This window comes from Coffea arabica, chromosome 8c, assembly GCF_036785885.1.
Source record: "Coffea arabica cultivar ET-39 chromosome 8c, Coffea Arabica ET-39 HiFi, whole genome shotgun sequence".
Taxonomy (NCBI): Eukaryota; Viridiplantae; Streptophyta; class Magnoliopsida; order Gentianales; family Rubiaceae; genus Coffea; species Coffea arabica.
The window spans coordinates 33,118,821-33,137,802 of NC_092325.1; the positions used below are offsets into that span (position 1 = coordinate 33,118,821).

The 18,982-nt window shown below is 37.5% G+C and overlaps 2 protein-coding genes and 1 long non-coding RNA gene across 3 annotated transcripts; all 3 read right to left on the minus strand.

Moving 5' to 3' along the window:
- Positions 1-168: 168 nt before the first annotated feature.
- On the minus strand, positions 169-2,049 carry LOC113706656 (premnaspirodiene oxygenase-like). Its single transcript, XM_027228587.2, has 2 exons — positions 1,094-2,049; positions 169-1,000 (listed from the first exon to the last, which is right to left on the minus strand). Exons 1-2 carry the CDS (start codon positions 1,994-1,996, stop codon positions 389-391), a joined length of 1,515 nt encoding a protein of 504 aa, XP_027084388.1. The 5' UTR covers positions 1,997-2,049; the 3' UTR covers positions 169-388.
- A 1,060-nt stretch (positions 2,050-3,109) lies between these two features.
- LOC140013483 (uncharacterized) lies at positions 3,110-3,550 on the minus strand. Its single transcript, XM_072062776.1, has one exon. It carries the CDS (start codon positions 3,548-3,550, stop codon positions 3,110-3,112), a length of 441 nt encoding a protein of 146 aa, XP_071918877.1.
- A 13,812-nt stretch (positions 3,551-17,362) lies between these two features.
- LOC140013853 (uncharacterized) lies at positions 17,363-18,549 on the minus strand. Its single transcript, XR_011820684.1, has 2 exons — positions 17,744-18,549; positions 17,363-17,631 (listed from the first exon to the last, which is right to left on the minus strand). It is a non-coding gene; the product is annotated as an uncharacterized lncRNA (long non-coding RNA).
- Between the last annotated feature and the right edge of the window lie 433 nt (positions 18,550-18,982).

Consider the following 18,982-nt stretch of genomic DNA (forward strand, 5'->3'; position numbering starts at 1 on the left):
CCTTACTGCAGTAAATTTTTTTTTTCTTTCTGTCTGTCTCCATGCAGGGCCTTACTGATTAGAACTATCAAAGCACAAAATTTTTTAGAGACAATTTAACAAAATCTCCTTTCCTTTAAACAGAAGAAATTAATTCATCCTAAAGAAATGTGATATAACGCTTGAAAATTAAAATCACACACAAAATGGATAGAGCTATAAGGCATTACCACCAACATCAGCCAAACTACAAACTTACAAATTCAAAACTTGAACTAATTAAACCAAAATTTATTCTGAATGACTCAAAATGTGAAAATGGAAATCTGGTAAGATGACTAAAAATGCTATTGACCATCAAAAGATATGCCAATATGTCCGTCTTTGGAGGTTACAGTGCCCTATCAAGTTAAGGATCATATAGAGTGGCCAGCAAGCAAAGGTCATTTTTCCTAGTTGTAGCAATTCCAACGCTCTCTATCATGTCTAAGTCGTCAGGGCTCAGGCCATTTGGGAGCCTCCAGTCAAAATGATAGAGCAAAAGAGTTAAAGGAAGCTCAACATTGGCTATACCAAATGATATTCCTGGGCAAATCCTTCTTCCTGAACCAAATGGTAAAAGTTCAAAGTGATTTCCTGTGAAATCAATTGAACTGTTTTCGAATCTCTCTGGCTTGAAACTCTCTGGATCATCCCAATATTCAGGATCTCTTGCGATTGCCCAAGTATTAACAAACAGCCTTGTTTTCACGGGGATGCTATATCCATCTATTTCACATTGCTCCCTGCATTGTTTGGGAACTGATAAAGGGGCAGGAGGATGTAACCTCAAAGTTTCTTTGATCACTAGCTTTAAGTATTGCAACTGCTGTATCTCATTTTCTTCAATGGTCTTCTTTCCCGTAAAAGCTTTCCTTACTTCATTCTGAACCTTGGTCATCACATTTGGATTTTTAATCAGCTCGGACATCGCCCACTCCAATGTAGTGGATGAAGTTTCGGTCCCCCCTAAAAACATGTCCTGCATCAAGTGTTGAATCCTCTTTGTCAGAAAGCAAACATATTAATTAAACTTTAGATCACAAAGCCAAAAATTTGCTAAACTATTGCTTACAAATAGGACTGCTTTGACATTGTTTTTGGTAATTGGAAATTGAAGGTCGCCACTTTCTTTAACTCTTAGTAGAACATCAGTTAGATCTTCGTGGCCGGATTCGCCCATCGCCATCCTTGTTCTTGCTAGGTTGTCAATATGTTGATCAATAATTTTGTCCAAAATGACATCCATCTTATGGTGGACCTTCATCAACTTTGTTTTGGCTGAAAACAAGGGATGAAGAATCTTGAGGGAAGGAAACAAATCAGATATTTCAAAAGCACTTGAAAGGGGCAGTGCCTCCATAACTAACTGTAAGAACGCTTTGTGGTCGTCCTTGCTGACTTTCCCAAATGCTGCTCTGCAAACCATGGAGCTCGTGTATGAGGCCAGTTTCTCCTTTAGATTAACAATTTTTCCGGCACCAGCCAGAGTTTTGATCGATGACATAAGCTTCAAAGCCTCATCTTGACGAATACAACCAAAAGATCGAACAGTTTTGGGACTCAGGAGTTCCTGTGCACAAATTTTGCGCATTTGTCTCCAGTAGTCACCATATGGAGCAGAAGCAATATCTCCATAGTCATAGCACAGGATCTTGGTTGCTAGAAATTCAGCTCGATTTCCAAATTCAAGATCATGAGTTTTTAATACCTCTTTCGCAAGACGGGACGATGATACGACAATTGACGAAACTTCACCAAGCTGAAAGTGCATTAGAGGTCCATGTTTTTTAGATAAATTTCTGAGAGCATGATGGGGTGGGGAACCTATCAAATGATGCAAGTTTCCAATTAAAGGTAGCTTCCATGGAGATGGAGGCAGCTTTTGGGCTGCTTTTGATCCATTCCTTTGCTTGATTAAAGTTGAAATGAAGGCTACCAAAAGAAAGAGAGCAATGAAGTTGAAGGAAAGTTCCATTGTTAGGGGACGATCCGTACTCCACTCACATTACTCCTTTCTGAATTTATCTGGATGGGCAGTTGTTGACCAGAAAGAAAAATAGATTACGTTGTCATATGATAATAAATCGGGTTAACCTTTTATCCGTTTACGGTGCATACGCCAACCAACAGTATTGGATGCATATAATATAGGGCAAATTAAATTTTATTCCCCTAAAATTTAGCACTTTTATAACATAATCCCAAGTAATTTTAAAACAATACATAACGCTTTCATGGTTTGAATTAACATATCAAAATAATGAAATTTGTATTTCATAACTTAGTCAACTAAAATGTAAAAAGTATCTCTATGTAATGTTGAAAATTATTTATTAAGCATAAGGGTTAAATGCATTTTACTCCTTTGTAATTTAGCAATTTTTCACATAACCCCCAATATTTTCAAAAACTATATATAACTCCATCATAATTTGGACTCAAATGTCAAAGTGACAAAAATGATCCTCTGTAACGGAACCCATGAAAATGTCGAAACTATCCTTGTTTAAAAATTAAAATAATTGAATTGACCAAAATATATAAACATAATAGGCACGATACTTTAACCCTATATGATTTTACGTTTTATCATATAACCCTTTAATTGTTTAGTGCCGTAACACAAAACCCCCTTTATAGTTTTCAAAATATATACATAACTGTAATGAGAGCTAGAAAGAAAAGAGAAGAGGGAAGAAGACTTGGGAAATAAGAGATTGAGATTTTATTCAAATGCCAAAAAGTGCCTTCCTCCTCCGAACCTCATGCTTATACACAGCTCAGATCATATCTGGCTGCATGCAAATGATGTCTTGGCTGCCTGCTAACTTGGCAATAACAGACTAACAAACTAACTACAAAAATATTCTCCCTAACTAACTCAACGGACTGCATGGATTGCATGGACTGCATTTCAATCTTTTCTAATGGCTGAGCTAGTCATTACATTACTCCCCCCTTAACCAAATCCTAGTCTCTAGGATTGAAGGGAAAATTCTGGAAACTATGACCTGATGACCGCTGCATCTTCCCAAGTAGCATCATCCTAGTTCAGGTTTTCCCACAAGATCAACACCTGCTCTGTAGCCTAACCTCCCCTCCTTTTACTCCTTCTCTCCAGCACAGCTTGGGGTGCTATCCGTACCTCTCCTTGTTCATTCAGTGTAGGCAGAGAATACTGGACTGGTTCCCCCTTAGTAGAGGGCTTCAACTGAGAGACATGGAACACAGGATGGATGGTTGAACCTGTTGGCAGCTCTAGTTTGTAGGCCACTTGTCCTATCTTCTGCAGTACCTTGAAAGGTCCATAGTACTTAGCAGACAGCTTCAGGTTCCTCCTCAGGGCCACAGAAGTCTGTCTATATGGTTGTAACTTGAGATAGACTAGGTCTCCCACCTCAAAGCTCCTATCAGACCTGAGCCTATCAGCATTCTGTTTCATCCTATTCTGTGCCTTGAGCAAATTATCCCTGAGCATCAAATTCCAGTTTACTCTTTCTGCCATCCAATCATCCAATGCTGCTACCATCGATGCTCCTGGGGTGATGTTGAGTTGTGTATGGGTGTAGCCATACAGAGCTTGAAATGGAGACATCTTCAATGCAGTGTGGAAATTGGTGTTGTACTACTACTCTGCTGCTGCCAGTAGTCTTTTCCATTTGCGAGGTTGTTCAGAGCACATGCACCTCAAGTAGGTCTCTACACACCTGTTCACTCTCTCTGTTTGACCATCAGATTGGGGGTGATAGGCAGTAGAGAAATTTAACTGAGCCCCTAGACTTGAGAATAGCTCCTGCCAAAATATGCTAGTAAATATCCTGTCTCTATGTGACACAATGCTGGAGGGTAAGCCATGCAGTCTGAATATCTGATCCAAGAACACTTGTGCTACACTCTTAGCCGTATAGTGGCTTGTCCCACCTCAAAGCTCCTATCAGACCTGAGCCTATCAGCATTCTGTTTCATCCTGTTCTGTGCCTTGAGCAAATTATCCCTGAGCATCAAATTCCAGTTTACTCTTTCTGCCATCCAATCATCCAATGCTGCTACCATCGATGCTCCTGGGGTGATGTTGAGTTGTGTATGGGTGTAGCCATACAGAGCTTGAAATGGAGACATCTTCAATGCAGTGTGGAAATTGGTGTTGTACTACTACTCTGCTGCTGCCAGTAGTCTTTTCCATTTGCGAGGTTGTTCAGAGCACATGCACCTCAAGTAGGTCTCTACACACCTGTTCACTCTCTCTGTCTGACCATCAGATTGGGGGTGATAGGCAGTAGAGAAATTTAACTGAGCCCCTAGACTTGAGAATAGCTCCTGCCAAAATATGCTAGTAAATATCCTGTCTCTATGTGACACAATGCTGGAGGGTAAGCCATGCAGTCTGAATATCTGATCCAAGAACACTTGTGCTACACTCTTAGCCGTATAGTGGCTTGTTAAAGGGATGAAATGTGCAAATTTGGTGAACCTATCAACCACTACAAACAGTGTATCACACCCCTTAGATTTAGGAAGCCCTTCAATGAAATCCATAGATATGTGCTGCCATGCTTGTTCTGGTACGGATAGGGGCTGTAACAGCCCAGGGGGCTTACAATTCTCTCCCTTATTCCTCTTACATATGTCACAGCCCTGTACAAAGCCTTCTACCTCTCTTTTCATGCCAGGCCAGAAGAAATATGCCTTAGCTCTCTTGTAGGTACCCAGATTTCCTGAGTGTCCTCCAACTGCTGACATGTGCATGCAGGCAATGAGTTGTTGCCTGAGGGAAGTAGAGGCCCCCACATATATCCTTCCCTTGTACCTGATGACCCCACCATTGTAGAAATATTCAGGCATTTCTGTGCCATTGATGGCTAATGCAGTGAACAACTCCTTAGCTTTCTGCTAAGTCAGCGATCCATGCAGGCTTCACCATGGATATGGCATTGAGCTCGTGAGAGTCCTTCCCCCTCCTGGAAAGTGCATCTGCCACTACATTCTCCTTTCCTCTCTTGAACTAAATCTCATAATCATACCCCATTAGTTTAGTTAACCATTTCTGCTGCAATAGAGTCCAGATCTCCTGCTCCAGCAGGTATTTTAGGCTATGATGATCAGTCCTAATGATGAAGTGAGACCCCAGTAGGTAATGCCTCCACCTGTTAACAGCAGCAATTAAGGCTAGTAGCTCCTTTTCATAGATAGATAAAGCCTGGTTTCTTGCACCTAATGCCTGACTCATGTAAGCAATGGGTTGTCCTTGCTGCATAATGACAGCCCCAATAGCTTGATTGCTGGCATCTGTCTCCAACACAAAAGGCTTTGAGAAGTCTGGCAATGCCAGAACAAGTGTGTTACTCATAGCCTGTTTGAGTTCAAGAAACGCAGCACTGGCTTCCTTGCTCCAGACAAAACCATCTTTCTTTAAAAGGTCAGTGAGGGGCTTGACTATGGATCCATAGTTCTTGACAAACCTCCTGTAATATCCCGTCAAACCCAAGAACCCCCTTAAGGCCTTGACATCAGTAGATTCCGGCCAGTTCACCATGCACTCTACCTTGGAAGGATCAGCACTCACCCCCTCACCAATAACCACATGCCCCAAATATTTTATTTGATTTTGCCCAAAAGAGCACTTAGTGAGCTTAGCAAAGAGGGTATGAGATCTTAAGGTTTCTAAGACCTGTCTAAGGTGGTGGATATGAGAGTCCATGTCTGGACCATATACATGGAAATCGTCAAAGAAGACCAAGACAAATTTTCTGTGGAAAGGTTCAAACACTGAGTTCATGAGGGCCTGGAATGTAGCTGGAGCATTGGTAAGCCCAAATGGCATGTCTAGAAATTCGTAGAGCCCACAGTGAGTTTTGAAAGCTGTCTTAGGAATATCCAAGGGGTTCATGCAAATCTGGTGGTAACCAGATCTTAGATCAATCTTGGAGAAGACTTTAGCTCCATGAAGTTCATCCAAAATATCATCTATAATGGGGATTGGAAATTTATCTTTAATGGTTAGGAAGTTAAGTTGCCTATAGTCTATACAAAATCTCCAGCTACCATCTTTCTTTCTTACCAGTAGGACAGGTGAAGCAAAGGGGCTGTGACTAGGTTGGATTATGCCACTGTGCAGCATCTCCTTGACTTGTTTTTCTATCTCAGTTTTCTGGACATGGGGATATCGATAAGGAGCTAATTTGAATGGTTTTGCATCAGCTTTCAAGGGGATTTGATGGTCAAATGATCTTTTTGGGGGTAATTGTTTAGGCTCACTAAACACATCCTGGAACTCAATCAACATAGGTTCTAGAATATTTGGAGTAGTGTTTACCTGTGACTGAGCTTACTGATTGTGCAGGCCTGCACAGCTTGCTGGAGTTTCTTCCTCATGTATCTTTTGGCCCCCTCTCCCTGAGTCATCCTGGTGTTTGCAGTACCCTCATCCCCTCGCAGTGTCACCATGTCACCATCCTTACTGAAAGAGACCTGCAGTTGCTTAAAATCAAATGTTAGGGGGTTGTAGGCTTTCATCCAGTCCACCCCTATGATCAGATCATAGGGCTCCAAGTCTAACAGGTACACACTATGGCAAAATTTCTGTCCCTGCATGCTCCATTGGAAATTGGGTATCCACTGACTGCAGCAAAGTTCCTGACCATCAGCAATTTTGACTTTGAAGGGTTTGTGTTGCCGGATAAGCTCCTGCCACCTTTGTGCAACTGTCTTCTTAAGGAAACAATTAGAACTACCTCCATCCAATAGAATAGAAATTTCAGAATCTCTAGCCTTCCCTAACAACCTAATGGTGCTAGAGAGCAGATTCCCTGTGAGAGAATGTAAGGATAGTTCGACCTCCTGTTTGTTCCCACTACCCATGTATTCTATCACCTCCTCCTCATCTACCCTATCTTCTAATTCAGTAGCAATAATCATGTGTATCCCCTTGTCCTTACACACATGAACTGGTCCAAACTTTGCTCCACATTTAAAGCACAAATGGTTGTCCTTCCTGTATTGGAACTCAGTGGGGGTGATTCTCTTGTATGGTTGAGAAACAGGACCTTGCTTTGTGGAATCTCCCTTGCTGACTGTTGCTGCCCTGGCCACAGGTGGTCTGTGTGCAGACATTCCTCCACTGGAACTCGTCTGTGAAGGAGGAAAGAGCCTGTTAGATGCCTTGCTCTTCTTGAAAATTACCTCAAGTGCCTTTTCCTGCCATCTTGCGACCTCGAAGGCTTCTTGTAGGGTCTAAGGTTTGTGCATTTTGACCAGTACCTTGAGCTCCTCCTGTAATCCACTCAGATAGCTGGAAACAAAATAACTCTCACTCAACCCCGGATTCTTGAGCAGTACTATGGCTCTCAATTCCTCAAACTTCTCCTGATAAGCCATTACTGTGGAGGATTGCTGCAGTTTGTTGAATTCCTCGACTCCATCCTCATCCCCTAGGTCTCCGAATTTATGACTCGCTCCTTTCTTGAACTCTTCCCATCCGAATGTCCTCTTATCCTGTTTGAAACTTTGGAACCAGACATTTGCCCTCCCTTCCAAGTGCATTCCTGCAATCAGTATCTTCTGCGAATCCAATATGCCATACAGATGGAAGAAAGTCTCACATTTCTGGATCCAATCCCTTACCTGCTCTCCTGTGAACCTGGGGAACTCTAGCTTGGGCACCCCTGGGATGAAAGTATTTCGTTCTCCTCTTTCTTGATGCACTTGCCCTGGCCTGGAGTTGCCTTGCAGGGAACTTGTAGGGGTGGCTAGGAGTCTTCTTTCTTGTTGTGGATTCCTGTTGATCTCTCCAATCTACGCCGAAATGCCAGCTACTAGAGCCTTAAACTTTGTGGAGTTGGCCAGCATCTTCTCCTCCATGGATTTCAGAGCCTCGCTGGTAGACTCCATGAATGTCTGCAACTTAGCTTCCTGCTTTCGGACCTGCTCCTTGATTGTTTTAAGGCATGTTCCTTCTGCCATGGCTGTGAATCAAGCTCCCGAATCCAAGGATCGGAAGCTCTAATACCACTGTAATGAGAGCTAGAAAGAAAAGAGAAGAGGGAAGAAGACTTGGGAAAGAAGAGATTGAGATTTTATTCAAATGCCAAAAAGTGCCTTCCTCCTCCGGACCTCATGCTTATATACAGCTCAGATCATATCTGGCTGCATGCAAATGATGTCTTGGTTGCCTGCTGACTTGGCAATAACAGACTAACAAACTAACTACAAGAATATTCTCCCTAACTAACTCAACGGACTCCATGGATTGCATGGACTGCATTTCAATCTTTTCTAATGGCTGAGCTAGTCATTACAATAACCATCCGTGGTTAATAAATAACTTGCAACTTTACATAGATATACTTTTAACATTTTCATTGACTCCGTTATGGAATATAGATTCCATCATTTTGGCACTTAATAAAACCATCAGGGGATTATGTATAGTTTTGAAACTATAGGGAGATTATGTGAAAAAATGCTAAACCATAAGGGGGTAAAGTGTATTTTATCATAACCATAACAGGGTTATGTATATATTTTGAAAAGTATAAGGGGATTATATGGCAAAGCACCAAATCATAAGGGTGTTATGTGATAAAATACAAGATCATAAGGGGTTAAAATGTCATGCATACTGTGTTTATATATTTTGGTCAACTTAGACGTTTTAATTTTTAAACAAGGATAATCTCAACATTTCAATGGTTCCATTACAGACGACCATTTCGGTCATTTTAACACTTTAATTCATACTATGAGAAGGTTATGTGTAACTTTTAAAACCACAAGAAGGTTATGTGCAAAATTGCTAAACTATAATGGGTAAAGATAATTTACCCTATCATATATGCAATTTTGAATTTTAAGTTTAAATTAAGGAAAATGACTTGTTTCATCTTTTACATTCTAGAAAAGAAACTTTTTTTGTTCCTTTTGAAATGAAGCAAATTAGTCTCTCACATTCTAAAAACAAAGTAAAAAGAAAATATTTTTTTTGGGGCAAACAATGGCTATTTTCTTATTATGAGAGAGGAAACAGTTTTGTACACGAGGTTAAAAAACCTCAAATACATTGAAGACAACCACTAAACTATTAGACAGTACCAAATCTAGGCCTCAATAGAAGTATATTCACAAGGTAAAACATGAAAAAGATATACCCCATTCCGCAATTAATTCCCAATTTTCCTTTGTTCTAGGAATATTCCCCAACGTCAAGACCACATTTAGCGTTGTACCTATAGTCTCCCATTATCCCGGTGGGTGGAGCTACGGACTTAAAAAGACACGGGTTGCGCACTTTCCAAATCTGGGAGACAGAAATTGATAAAACAAGTCGTTTCAATTACTGAATAAAAGAGGCAGATGGCCAATATTTAGCTGTCCTTGTGTAATGAATAATGGAGATGGACTCTGCCATTATCATCTCATTGTGTAAGTCAAATAATCTTATTTTTCATGAACTTTCGCCTGATTGCAGGGAGCTATTGACTACATTCCAGAAAGTATGTTTTCACCATAATTATAGAGAAGCAAACAAATGTGCAGACATCCTTGCCAACTGGGGAAGAAGCAACACTCAAGACTTCACTTTTTTTGAATTATGTCCTAATTTTGTACTTCCCTTACTTTTGCAAGACTTAAAGGGGGTTACCATCCCACGGATGACTATACCTTAATTTGCACTCTGTTGACTTGACTTTATTTTAATGCATCTTTATTTACCAAAAAAAAAAAAAAAACTGTCCATCTCAATTCTTCATCCCAGGAATAAGAGCCCCTTTAGGTAAGACACATTCGTTGCACTTTTTATCATACAACCTTAGTAGCTCTGCAACTTGAAAAAAAAAATGTGAACCATAATTTTTTTTTTAAGGGTGTGATCCATACTTTGAGCATCCTAAAAACGAAGCAAATTAGTTTTACAATAATAAATCGATACAAATTTTAGGGGTAAAATTAGAACATCACTTTAGTTTCTTCCAGATCTAGCCACAACTAATATGCACATCTCGTTAACTCAACATAAAATTGAAAAAATTTAAAAATTATAATGTCAGAAACAAACCTACTCCCTAAAAAATTTTTAAAAAAATTTGAGAAAGTGGTAATAAGTCAACATAAAAAGGAAAAAAAATTAAAAGTATAACATAAAAAATAAACCATTTTCTCTAGGAAAAAAGCAAAAAAAAATCAAAATTATAACATAAAAACAAACCCTTCTCGTTAGAAAAATTAAAAATTTTGACTTACAAAATTTTGTAACTTAGGGTTTTTTTTGTATTATAGTTTTTAACTTTCTCCTTTTTATGTTGACTTAATTTCATTTTCAAAAATTTTTAATTTTTTGGATAGAATAGTTTCTTTTTTGTTATAATTTTTTATTTTTTCCTTTTTATGCTAACTTAATGTCATGTACATAATAGATGTAGCTAGATTTGGAGAAAACTGAAGTGATATTCCAATTTTACCTCTAAAATCTATGTCAGGTTGTCATTTTTGGACTAATTTGCTTCATTTTTATAATATGAGGGACGAAATAGGTCATTTTCCCTCAAATTGTGGTTAGTTGCTATGCATTCAAATCCGATAATGTATACACTATCACTGTATAAAAAATTGAATTAAGATACATTGATATGAGCATGAAAGCTGTCCAAGTGTTGATCACATTGCCAGGGTTCGAGCATGGATCAAGTTCTCGAGTTCCTAGGATGCTCACGTTCTTGCAATCTTAGCTTCAAATTAAAACATTGAAGATCTTGGTGTTGGATTTTCCATTCCTAGTTCATGAAGATCAAGAAGCGGATCAAAGTTGCTATTTTCCTAGCTTAGTTATTTTACTTACTTGGTCGTTTGTATTAAGAAAAAGAATTGGACCACCTTGCATGTAAGTTGGATCCATGTAGTTGTTTGTTCTAATTGAGTCATTTAGGCATCTTAGATAGGTAGAATAATTCAGTCAACTTATGTCTAAGTTGGGCCTTAATTATTCCATTAGTTGATTAGTTAAGTAGTTTTAGTTTTGGCACGTTTGGTTTTGTACTTTAGCTATAAATAGCCGACTTCCTGCAAATGACACTACTATTGATTAGCATTGATGAATAGATGGATTTAATAAAAATATGGAGTGATCAAAAGAATGATTTGGTTAATGGGTGCTCATTGGGCACTCAATAAGAAGAGGCTCATATGTAGAGATGTAATAGAACCAAACTCCTCACGAGCAGCTCGCGAGTAGCTCGGTAAAAAATTTGACTTGCACTCGGTTTTGACCGAATGCAAGTTAAGTATAAGTAGTTTGATAATTATTCAAACCGAGTTCGAACATTATTTTTTCAAGCTCGGAAGCTTGTCGAACCTTATCGAGTACAAAGTAATTAATTAAAAATGATATATTTAGTTATAACAATTTTACTCTTTTAGGCTTGGAAGTTATGTAAATTACCAAAATTACTTTTTTAGTTGAATTAAGTACTCGAACTTGATCACACTCGCAAGAAAATCAAGCATAATCGAGTCGATCTCGAGTTTTCAAATCATTTTTCGAGTTCGAGTTTGAACTGCATTTCTACTGCTCGCTTGAGCTCGAACTCGAATATAGCAATACTTGCACTTAACTTGACTCGATTATATCCCTACTCATATGACAATGGGCCTGTTTGGAACCTGAGTTTTTTGGGAGTTTGTCTAAAACTTTACTGTAGCGCACTGTAGAAGTTTTTGAAAAAATTTTGTAAAAGTTTTTATAAGGTGAAAAACTTTTTTGTAGAAGTTTTTATAAGATAAAAAATTTTGTAAAAATTTTTGTAAAGTGAATTTTTTTCTTTTTCTTTTTTTTCTTTCTTTCTTTTTTTCTTTCTCTTTCTTTTTCTTTTTTTCCTTTTCCTTTTCTTTCCTCTCTTTCTTCTTCTTCTTCTTCCTTCCCCCTCCCGCCACCCCTGTCCTCTCTTTCCCCTTCTCCTCTCCTCTGCATTTCCCCCCCCGCCAGCCCCATTCCCCTGCCAGCCCCTCTACCCCTTCCCCCTCCCCTCTGCACGCCACCCCCTCTGCCCCTTCCCCCTCACCTCTGCACGCCACCCCCTCTATCCCAGCTGCTGCGCCACCCCCTCTGCCCCTCCCCTCTGCACGCCACCCCCTCTGCCCCGCCACCCCATTCCCCCACCAGCCCTTCCCCCGTTGCCCCGCTAGCCCCTCTGCCCTGCCCCTTCCCTCTCCCCTCTGCCCCAGCTGCAGCGCCACCTCCTCTGCCTCTTCCCCCTCCCCTCTGCACGCCATCCCCTCTGCCCCAGCTGCCGCGCCACCTCCTCTGCCCCTTCCCCCTCCCCTCTGCACGCCACTCCCTCTGCTCCGCCACCCCCTTCCCTATTCCCCTGTTCGCCCGGTTCTTAATCATTTGGAGGTCAGCACTTGCGGAGTAGCGGACCTCCCTCCATCCTTTGGAGATGAACAAGAAAGCCATCTCCGCTGTAACGATTGAGCGGGACGGCAATGATGATGAAGACGACGTCGTCCGGGCCTCCGGGGAGGCTTTCATATTAAGAATCATTCGGAATTTTGGAAATTTAATGCACAATTTGATTTTTTTTTCCCGCCTGGGGGTTTGCAGAGAATTGCAGGATTGAGGTGCGTAAGACTTGTGAGAGAGAGCAGAGTTAAAGGAGCAAAGGAACGGCTAAGATTTTGGAAAAAAGTTTTTTGTGTATTATTTTAAAGTGTGTAGGTAAAAAATTTTGATAAGTTTTTTAGAGTTCCTGTAGCAAAAGTTGTTAAAAAACTAGTAGCTAAAAAACTTGGCCAAAAACTTCACTTCCAAACAAGCCCAATATTTTGGAAAAAATATAATTGATTTGGCATAATATTGCCAAATTTACGGGGATGCAATATATGTAAATGTGTGAATGTGTGTATTTATATGGTAACTTAGGTTTGATTTAGATGTTTTAACAGGTGTACAATGGATATCAGTTAGGAAAATCTATAGGTAATCTCCAAGGATTGATGAGCACTTATTTAATAGAACTTCTACTTTAGGATACCTATAGATGTTTTAAGAGAACTTTCATTGTAGCACCTTTATGTCAAATGTGCTTGTGAAATAAAAATATAATTGAAAAAAAAACGTGGCTTGAAATTTTTAGAAGCATGTTTCTCAAAAACATGCTAAGTGCAGTTTTCCCAATACCAATTTTGGATTCCTCATTTTTTAAAAAACAACTTTTTCATATACAATGCTACAATAATATATAAACAAAAACAATTTCAAAAACATCACATCCATATAATATATAAAAAAACAACTCCAAATATATTAAAAAAATGCGTCACCACCAACCACAAAAAACACACCACCACCCACCGCCCTTTCCCCCTCTCTGCTCCCTCTCCTTCTCCCTCTTTCCCTTCCCTTTCTCTTCTCTTTCTTTCTCCCCCTTCTTCCTCCTCCCCTCTCCTCCCTCTGCTTCTCCTCCTCTCCTCCCTTCTCCCCACCCTCTCTTGCCACCCCTCTCCCTTTTCCCCCCTCTAGCCGTGAGTCGTGACCAGAAAATGGTTGCCGCCCGCGACCACATTTGGTGGCAATAGGAAAGGAGGGAAGGGGGCAGCGAGAGAGGCATGGGGAAGAAGGGAGGAGGGGAGGGGTAAGGGAGGAAGATAGAGGAGAAAGAAGGGAGAGGAAGAAAGAGAAGAGAAAGAGGAAGGTAAGAGGGAGAAGGAGGGAAGAGGAAGGAGGAGAGAAGGGATGGCGGGGTAATAATGGGTGGTTGTAAAATTTTATAAAATTTTAAAAATATTCTATTAAAATTTTAAATTTTAAAAAAATTCGAAAACATATTTTCAAAAATACCATTAAAAACATATATAGTAAAAAAAATTTAATTATATTGTTACAGTAAAATATTTCAAAAATACCTCCAAAAATAGCTAATCCAAATAAAGCCAATACACAATCATATATAGAAGTTAAATGTGAGGGCCATGTTGTAAGTTCATTCAAGGATAGCTTGGAACAATAACATATTCTTCATTAAAGAAGTTAAATTCTCGAAAAAGAAAACAACTAAAATTATTGGGCAAATTCCACTTTATCCCCCCGTGGTTTAGCATTTTTTTATATAACTCCCCTATGGTTTCAAAAGCTATACACAGCCCCCTTATGGTTTGGATTAAAGTGTCAAAATGACGGGAATGATCATTCATAATGGCGTCACCTAAAATGTCAAAATTATCCTTATGTAAAGTTGAAAATTATGTATTAACCAAGGGGGGTTATGTGTATATTTTAAAAATCATAAGGGGGTTATATGGTAAAATATTAAACTATAAGGGGGTTATCTGGTAAAATATAAAAATTATACGGGGTTAATGTGCCATGTATTTATAAGGGTAATTTCGACATTTTTAGAAGTTCCGTTATGAGTGACTATTTCCGTCACTTTGACACTTTAATCCAAATCATGAGGGGATTATGTATAGTTTTTGAAATTATAGGGGAATTATGTAAAAAGGATAAATCACATGGAGGTAAAATATAATTTGCCCAAAATTATTTGTTGGAGGGAGCACATGACAGCCCTGTTGTATAGAAGTTACTAGCAGACTTAAGGTTGTGCTTAGCACAGGCCATGCCCACTTAAAATTTCAAGAACAATTAAGTAGAAATCATTCTTTCGCATAAAATCAATAGAAGACAAAAGTAGAATATATGCCCACTTGTGTGTATTACTAAATACAAGAGTAAATCTTTATCCTATCACTAAATATTAATTAGTAATTAGTGATTTGGTTAACTAACTATAAAATTTTAATGGAAGTTGATACATTGGAGTTTAGCTTAACAATTAAATTTGAAATTCTTATTTATTTCAATATTGTTTAAGAATTGAGATTATGACTTAGAACTTAGGATTATGAACCCTTTTTTTTTTGGCATATCATGTTTGTTTGAGTAAGTCGATTAATTTTGTTGAAAAACATGTCGGATATTATTTTGTTATAACAATTTTTTTAGAGAAAATTAAAATATTTTAACTCACTACTGATTCTTCGATCCAATTTATCAAACTAAGGTTTGGACAGTAATTGTATATGGGTCTTAAAATCAATTCCCAAATTATCAAAAATTGTTTTACTGAATTTTTTATTATCGACCAATAAATACCCATAAATATAAGAGTCAGATTTGTTTGATTTTGTACGAACAAAAGGCCAAATAAAATGCAATGGCAAGAATAGCAATGTCCAAGAAATATTAGCAAACTACTTGTCAAATTATTACGAAGCCACGTGACGAGCAAGGAGGTAAAGCAAGAAAGTTCACTTCTTTCTTATATAATAGGTAGAAATGTGAGGGCCATGTTGTAAGTTCATTCAAGGATAGCTTGCAATAACAACATATTCTTCATTAAAGAAGTTAAATTCTCGAAAAAAGAAAACAACTAAAACTATTTGTTGGAGGGAGCACATGACAGCCCTTAAACAGCTTTATTTGACTCGACAGGCTGCGGAAAGAAGCAAATGTTGGACCCGTCATTGCAGCTGTAAACTGACGACAGACACATTTGACTCGACTGAAAGCGTGCTGGCATAGAGCTAATTGGCTTTCTCTACTATTAGAAGACTATTTTCTAAGAATTAGGTTTCTTTTCCTTTATATTAAAAAAAAATTGACTAAAAATCCTTAACTGCTACAATCATTTTGTTTGGTTGAATGCAACAGAGAAATTTTTTTTTTTTTTATTTGAATGGATGCAGAGGCATTGATACAATAATAAAAGTTTTACCAAGAGGTGTGGAAAGGAGCTTTCACATTTGGGGTTTTGGTAGGCATTACGTCAACGTCTCTAACAATAATAGTTTGTAAAAATATAAAAAAATAAAAAATAAAAAAAAAGAGGATAATAACTAGTGGAGTGCGTAACATGCCTGCATTAACTGTAGACCAAATAAAGATAATCAGATTCCAGTCCTAATTGGGATCTCGACGTTTTCAATTTTATACTTATAAGTTATAACCTTCTCTATCTTAAGAAGGTTATAAGTAATTTCTGGAGTAATTTTTAAAGTATACTTATATTTTATTATTCTTCAGATTTGGAGAATGACATTCTCCAGATTTGTCCTTTGATATCTGAGTATGATTGATGATGTAATTTCTATCATTTTTGTAGATTTTAATAAAATTATGATATTTTATCAAAAACAACCTTCTTTATCTTAATATTTTATGCAACATAGCCGACCCAAATTGGTCAATGTCCATATAGAAAGGGGCCATAAAAGTCTAGTTGGTAATCCTACATTAATTTCTTAACTTACTCTTCCAAAGCGGCAAGAAAGTGAAGTAATCAGTTTTACTTACAAGAAAGGGCACAAATTATTTTGTACGAGTAAATTTGTACACAAAAAAAAGAGTAAATTTGTACACAATATCAAAATTAAGTGCTTTTACATCTCACATTTTTAGATTAATGTGAACACAGATACAAACATCTTCATCAGCTCTTGTTGTATATTTGACTTTTGTGCGTTTACAATGGATAAGATCTTAACTGCTTTGATTTCCTCAAAGTTACGGCTTGGCTTGGATGGTGATTTTTCTTTTAAGAATTTATAAAAATTGCAAAGTCCTTCGAGTAAGCGCATTTATATGATTACTAGAATGGTTCTGGCTGTGCCAATGCCCAATCTATTGTATAACAAATATTGAAAAATTCCTTGCCACTCTTTATTTTTAAACTTGGGCACAATTGTATCTAATTCTTATTCTAAATTAGAAATAAATTGCCCATTTGAAAAGGTTCAAAATTCTCATCAGACTAAATAATCATTCATCTAAATCCAATTCCCAACCTATTGTGTAGAAAATATAATTCAGAGCACCTAAATTGTAAGTAGTGACAATTCTTACCTAGATGTATATAATGTAATAAGGTGTTTACCATATCTCACGCCAACCTATTAAAATTGAAGAAGTGTTGATCCTAACAATATTAGATATGAACATTATTTTTTATTTTTATTAATTGAAATACCAACCTAAATACTGTTATTGTTTGCTGTTCTTTTTTCTTTTTAAGTTTAAAAATTTTTAAAAGCATTTTTAGGCTAGAGGATTAAAGTTATAGCTGAAAAGAAATCCGATATTAGAGATTCTTGTAGAAAATTTTATTAAGTTCAGTGATTTTGTGGTATAATTGAAAAACTTTTGTGGATTGCTTACATCATTGGTCATCGGTTGTAAACATGGCATGCCAAATACGTTTACTGGCAAGATGTGGAAAATATTAAGTGCGTAAATTATTGCTTTCTAGCATAGCATCTCTCCAATGAAAATCAAAATATCCTATACTATGTTGCATTTGTAAATGTTTAATCAATAAGAGTAAGAATAAAGAAGCAAAGGTAGAACCTTACATTTTAAATGAAATTACATAATATCCTTTCCATTTGAAAAGTATAAATTCATACACCTTTACAATGAAGATACCAGTTTCTGGGGATTACATTCATTCACCTTCAGCTTAGAATATTATTTTTTACATGAAAGAAAAGGAACATTTGTACAGCAGAGAAGAAAATGTAAAATTGGCTTTCAGTAGAATGATTGCTTCCATGGCACCTAGCCATCTGTAAAACAGAGAACAAAGAACACAAATTGCTTTTAGTAGAATGGTTGTCCCCTAAAGAGAAGTCATTCACTTAATTTCTTAAGAGTTAGAAAAGGGGAAAAAAATCTTACCTCCAAGCCAACTTCAAGTAAAAATAACAGAATTCTGGAGAAGGGAAATTCAAAAAAACCCAAATCCTCCAATACTCTCCTACAAATTTTCCACGTCGTCAATCATAAAATAAGAAGAGAAAAAAAAACTAAAAAGCAATGCATTGAATATTTAGAGAATGAAAAAAATTACTCAAGAACATATTTTAGTCATAAGAGTAATATCGAAAGGATCAAAACATGTCGTAATCATAATTAAAAATGGGACTAAATTTGTATTAAAAGTTTAGAAGAACACATTCAGCTACACTGAAACTAATAAAATAGGAAAAAAAGGAATTTTGACAATCAAAACCAAGACTCAAATTTCTCTATAAAAGTCAACCAAAGAAGAAAAGCATCCCCATGGCTACAAAGTCGGCTGTAGTTGGGGGATAATATTCCCCAAAATGCCATCTTGTAAGAATTATCTATAAGATGAATCGAAGGCTACGCATAATTTGGGGAAAAATTTGCTGATTTTTTGGCCAAGAAGTACAACCTAATCTAACCAAAAGTTCCCCATTTTCCTCCTTCCAAGTAGAATTATCCTGTGGGTAAGCAAATTCTGAGCAAGAAATTACAAAAAAAAAAAAGAGTTTATTTGACATTGAATAAATGAGAAGACATCATCTGCTAAAGCAGTTGAACTGCAGCTTTTTCCTTTTCGTCTGATGAGAGGAAAAAGAAATAGACAGGAAAGAAACAGGAAAGAAGTAGAAAGATGGTAGGCTAAAACTAAAAGTCAAAAGAAGCAGCAAGGGATAGTACAGAGGAAGAAGGGAAAGACGCGGATGAATAGGAGAAAATATGCAGGTGAAAAACCAAAATTCAGCCCAAATAGTGAGCTACTGTTCTGGAAGCCTATTATGTTTAGAAGGGCAAACACGTAATTTTAAGTAAAATGACAGAAATGCCCTAAAATAGTTATCAACTGTTTAGACCAGGGTACACTTTATGAGGTTATTGCCGGAAAAAAAAAATACAATAGTTACTTCTCTCCCTTGTTTTGACACGTGGATCAACGTGGGAGAAGAAGGCTTAGGTTTTTATATATATGTAAGAAAAGGTAACGTACGACTCCATTAAAATAGGAAGTTTCCCTAAAAACAGTAACAATTAGATGGTTCCATAGATTGACTAGTATACTACAATGATTCAAGATGGTTAGATATCACGTACTAAAAAAATTAAAATAGAATTATATTGACCTCCTCGGTT

Bases quoted from the DNA above. Each gene is read 5' to 3' on its own strand.
- LOC113706656 (XM_027228587.2), bottom strand. From the start codon at position 1,996: ATGGAACTTTCCTTCAACTTCATTGCTCTCTTTCTTTTGGTAGCCTTC. The intron at 1,001-1,093 runs GTAAGCAATAGT...CACTTGATGCAG, and splicing joins ATGTCAAAGCAGTCCTATTT to GACATGTTTTTAGGGGGGAC.
- LOC140013483 (XM_072062776.1), bottom strand. From the start codon at position 3,550: ATGGTAGCAGCATTGGATGATTGGATGGCAGAAAGAGTAAACTGGAAT.